General features: G+C 31.0%; 1 protein-coding gene across 1 annotated transcript in view; it reads left to right on the top strand.

Annotated features, from left to right (window-relative positions):
• Positions 1–5,000, top strand: part of LOC138862611 (outer dynein arm-docking complex subunit 4-like) — a 41,575-nt gene that overhangs the window by 14,512 nt on the left and 22,063 nt on the right. The window contains exon 3 of the mRNA XM_070125070.1: positions 4,952–5,000. This exon is cut by the window's right edge and continues 120 nt beyond it. Within this exon, the coding sequence (XP_069981171.1) occupies positions 4,952–5,000 (49 nt within the window). The remainder of the gene's footprint in view (positions 1–4,951) is intronic.

Here is a 5,000-nt window from a genome sequence, read left to right as displayed (position 1 = left end):
ATTAATGATAACAACAATAATAGTAATGATTATAATGATGAAAATCATTATGATCATAGCAATGCAAATTATTATATGATTAACCTTATCAAAATTACCATAAATCCATATTAAGGAAATCCAACAAAATCATAATATCCATGGCATCCTCTCATAGAATAAAGAACACACATACAAAAAGAAAATAGATGAATGTAAAAATCGATAAAACAATGTGCCTGGGAAACTTAGAAAAAAGTACATGCACCAAAAACAAATGGTACAACATGAAACAAAACAAAAGGAGAGAAATACGGAAAGGACAAGAAGAGAAAAGGGGAGAGTGAGGAAAATAATGAGAATTTCTGTTGCCAAGCAGACCAGCCCGAGCATGGAAGAATTCGGCTGCAACGGAGAGAGAGAGAGAGCGAAAGGAAGAAGAGGAGAGCAAGGGAAGGAGAATAAGCGATGTGTGTAGATGGATATAGAGGTAGATTGTTGGATGGATGGGCAGAGGTAGACCGACTGATAGACAGAGAGGCAGATAGATGAATGATTGTTTTGGTAGATGTACTGAGAGATAGATAGTAAGAGAGATGAAGAGAGAAAAAGAGCGATAGATGGATAAAGATACATAGATAAATATAGACAGACAGATAGATAGATAGGGATAGATAAATAGATAGGTAGGTAGATAGACAGACATAGAGAAAGAGAGAGAGAGAGAGAGAGAGAGAGAGAGAGAGAGAGAGAGAGAGAGAGAGAGAGAGAGAGAGAGAGAGAGAGAGAGAGAGACAGAGAGAGAGACAGACAGACAGACAGACAGAAGAACCGTAAGAACCAGAAAAAAACAAAGTAACCCTACAACCAAGAGAGGGAGAGAAAGAGAAAGCGAGAGAGAGAAAGAGAAAAAGTCGATCTGGCTGCCGGCTGCGTCGGAGGAGCGGGAGAAGCAACAGCTGCTGATACAATTACGGGAATAAAGCGAATCATACGGAGCCTCCCTCCGCCATGCGAGTTAATTCATAAGAAAATTGAAACTTGGCTGACGCGGTGATGTCTCTGTTGCCTCTTGTTTGCTCTGCTTGTTTTGTTGCCTTTTGTTTTGTTTGTTTTGTTGCCTTTTATTTTGTTTGTATGTTTCCTTGTTGATGTTTTTTGTTTTCTATGTTTTTTTGTCGATTTGTCAGTGGTGTTGCTCCCTGAGTGGCGTTGTTTTTGTTACTGTATTTGGTGGACATCATTACTGTTTTTGTTTGCTATATTCTGATGAATAGGACATGCTATAAAGATGAACATATATATGTATGTGTAAGTATATGTCTATATATATATATATATATATATATATATATATATATATATATATATATATATATATATATATATATATATATATATATATATATATGTATGTATATATATATATATATATATATATATATATATATATATACATATATATATATATATATATATATATATATATATATATATATATATATATATATATATATATATATATATATATATATATATATATATATATTATACATATATATATATGTATAATATATATATATATATATATATATATATATATATATATATGTATATATATATACCCATATACATATATACACATATATACACACAAAAATACACATATACACATACACACACACTCACACACACACACAAACACACACACACACGCACACACTTATCTATCTATCTATCTATCTATCTATATCTATATCTATATCTATCTATTTATCTATATATCTATCTATTTATCTATATATCTATCTATATCTATATCTATATCTATATCTATCTATCTATCTATCTATCTATCTATCTATCTATTTATCTATCTATCTATCTATCTATCTATCTATCTATCTATCTATCTATCTATCTATCTATCTATCTATCTATCTATCTATCTATCTATCTATCTATATATATATATATATATATATATATATATATATATATATATATATATATATATATATATATATATATATATATATATATATACATGCATATAGGGGAGTACGCAATTGAGTGTGTGTATATGCATTGATTTATACAGTAGAAAAGGTAAAATGTTTTACGTAACATTCCCTTCTCTCTCTTTCTCTTTCTTTCTTTTTTCTCTCTCTCTTCCACACTCACTTCATAGTAAATAAACATATTTTATATAACTATACTGCCAGCTCTCCCACTAGACTCGCTTCATTTATTCTCTAAATTTTTTCACCTTCCTTCCCCAAAATTCACACATGTTCTTTTAAGCGATATTTACATTTCTTTACACTCGGCATCTCTTCATAAAAGCACCTCATAACTGAACACTCACTCACTCGCTAGCAAAGTGTGTTTAGCCTTGTAATGCAAGTGAAATGACTTTTTATGCATTTGTTGTGTCACCTTTTTGTTATTGTCGTTATTGTTATCACTTATCATTATTATATTTATAATTATCATTATTCTTGTCTTCATTATTGTTATCGCTATTACCATTTCTATCATAATCAATATTATTATTGTTATTGTTATTATTATCATTATTGCTATTGCTATAATAATAATAATAATAATGATAATAATAATAACAATAATAATTATAATATTAATATCATTTTTATCATGATCATCGTTATCATTGTTGTTGACATTATCTTCGTTATTCATTGCTATCATCATTATCATTATCATTCTATCATTACTATTAGTGATATTGTCATTTTCATTATCATTACTATTTTCAGTATCATCATTATCATCATTGTTCTTCGTATTATCATTATTATTGTTATTATTATTATCATTATTATAATCATCAGCATTGTCGATATTGTGATTGTCATTATCATTTTTAAAAATCTTTGTAATTTTTGTTGCTGTTATCATCATCATCAACATCATTATCACCGTCATTATTGTTGATAATTTGATGTCATCATAATTCGTATTATCACTATTAACTTATTATCAGCATTATCCTCATTTCATTGTTTACATTACTATTGTTGTTATCATCATTGTAATTTATATCATTATCGTCAACATTATCATAGCTGTTATTATCAACATGATAATCCTACTACTATTACTACTTCTACTACTACTATTGATGAAAATAATGTTGACAATAATAATGATAACAATGATTATTGTTATTATTCTTAGTAGTATTATCATTGATACTATTATTGCTGTTGTTATTATCATTATCATTATTGCTTTTATCTTTATCATCATCAGTATCATCATTTTCATTATTACTATTATTATCATTATTTTCATTATTATTGGTATCATTACTACTATTACTATCATTGTTTTCATTATTGTCATTGTAATTATGATGACAATTATTGTTTCGCATTCATTTTAGTTATAAGTATCGTTAATGTTGCAGTTACTCCTATGATCATTATAATTATTACCATTGTCATTATCAAGATTATCATTTTGTTATCACCCACACCACTATCATCATTATTGTTGCTATTATTATGATAATTATTATCATTATCAAAATTATCATTCAATATTATTATTTCGTTGTTATCATCCTTCACATCATTAATAGTATTAGAGGTATTATTATTAGTACTATCATTACTATTATCATTATCATCATTATCATCGTTATTATTATGATTATCTCCCTCTCACTTTCCACCGGTTAAACTTCCTCTTCCATCTTCTTCAAACACACCTTTCCAGCACATCCTCTCTCTTCTTAATGTATTTGTTTATTACCTTTTTTCCCCTTCTTCTTTTTTCCCCTATACTTTTCTTCCCCTTCCCCCCGGGCCATTTTATTCCCCATCCACTTTCCTCACGTGTTTAGTTTTCCCATTTTTGTCCTCTCTCTCTTTTTTCTTTCTCTCTCTTTCTTACTTAGGTTATTTGTCTTGCTAGCTTTTAGGACTTCAGGAAGGACTTAATCTTTCCTCTGTGCATGTGTCTGAGTTGACATTCTTGATTTTTTCCTTGCTGGTATTATACCTCTTGGTATGTGCGCGTAGGTGTGTGGAGGATGTATACCTTTGTGTGTGTGTATGTGTGTACATACATTGTATATCTATCTATTGTATGTATCCTTATCTATTTGTGGATCTATATCTATACCTATATCTATATTGATATCTACATTTATATTTTATGTCTATCTATCTATCTATGTTTACACACTCGAGTAGATGCACATATTATTTATTTACATTTTTCTTCACTGATTATTTCATTTTCCAAGTTTCTCTCTGTCTTTTTCTTTTTCTTTATCCCACCACTTTCCCTACCTTTTTATAATGATTTTAGCCTTCTCTGTTTTTAGAACATTTTTTCCAGCTTTTCCTTTTCATTTCATCAATTATGTGCCCTCTTCCTCTGTTTCTCTTTCCCTCCTTACCTTTTTCATTCTTTCCTTCCTCTCTTTATTTTTTTCTCTCTCTCCTCAGTATTTCTCTATATCCTTGTATCCTCCCTTATTCCTCCTCCATCATTCACTCGTTCTTATTCTCTTTCTCTTACTTCCCTCCTCTTTTACTCTTTTTCCGAATGTCCCTAATTCATCTCTCGTCTCCTCTGTTCCCTCTCTCTCTCTCTGGCCCTTTCCTCGATCAAACTCTTCCCGCATCTCACTCACTCTTTATCTCTTTTCTGTTTCTCTTTCTCCCTCCCTCCCCCTCTCTCTATCTATTTATCTCTTGCTCACTCTCACCCTCTTTCAATCTATCCCCTCCTCAGTTTTTTCCATCTCTCTCTGTCTCTCCCTTTCTCTCTCCCGCTCCCTCCCTCCCTCTGTCTCTCTCCTTCTCTCCTCTCTTTCTCTCCCTCTCTCCATTTCTCTCTCTCTCTCCCTTTCTCTCTCTCTCCCTTTCTCTCTCTTTCTTCCTTTCTCTCTCTTTCCCCCCTCATCTCCCTCAATGCCTCTCTCTCTCTCCCACAGCATCTCGAAACGTTCATGTGGCAGCGAGACCCCGGCGGCAGCATGGGGA

Source organism: Penaeus vannamei, chromosome 9 (assembly GCF_042767895.1).
Source record: "Penaeus vannamei isolate JL-2024 chromosome 9, ASM4276789v1, whole genome shotgun sequence".
In the NCBI taxonomy this organism is placed as follows: domain Eukaryota; kingdom Metazoa; phylum Arthropoda; class Malacostraca; order Decapoda; family Penaeidae; genus Penaeus; species Penaeus vannamei.
This window is presented reverse-complemented; position numbering and strand designations above follow the sequence as displayed.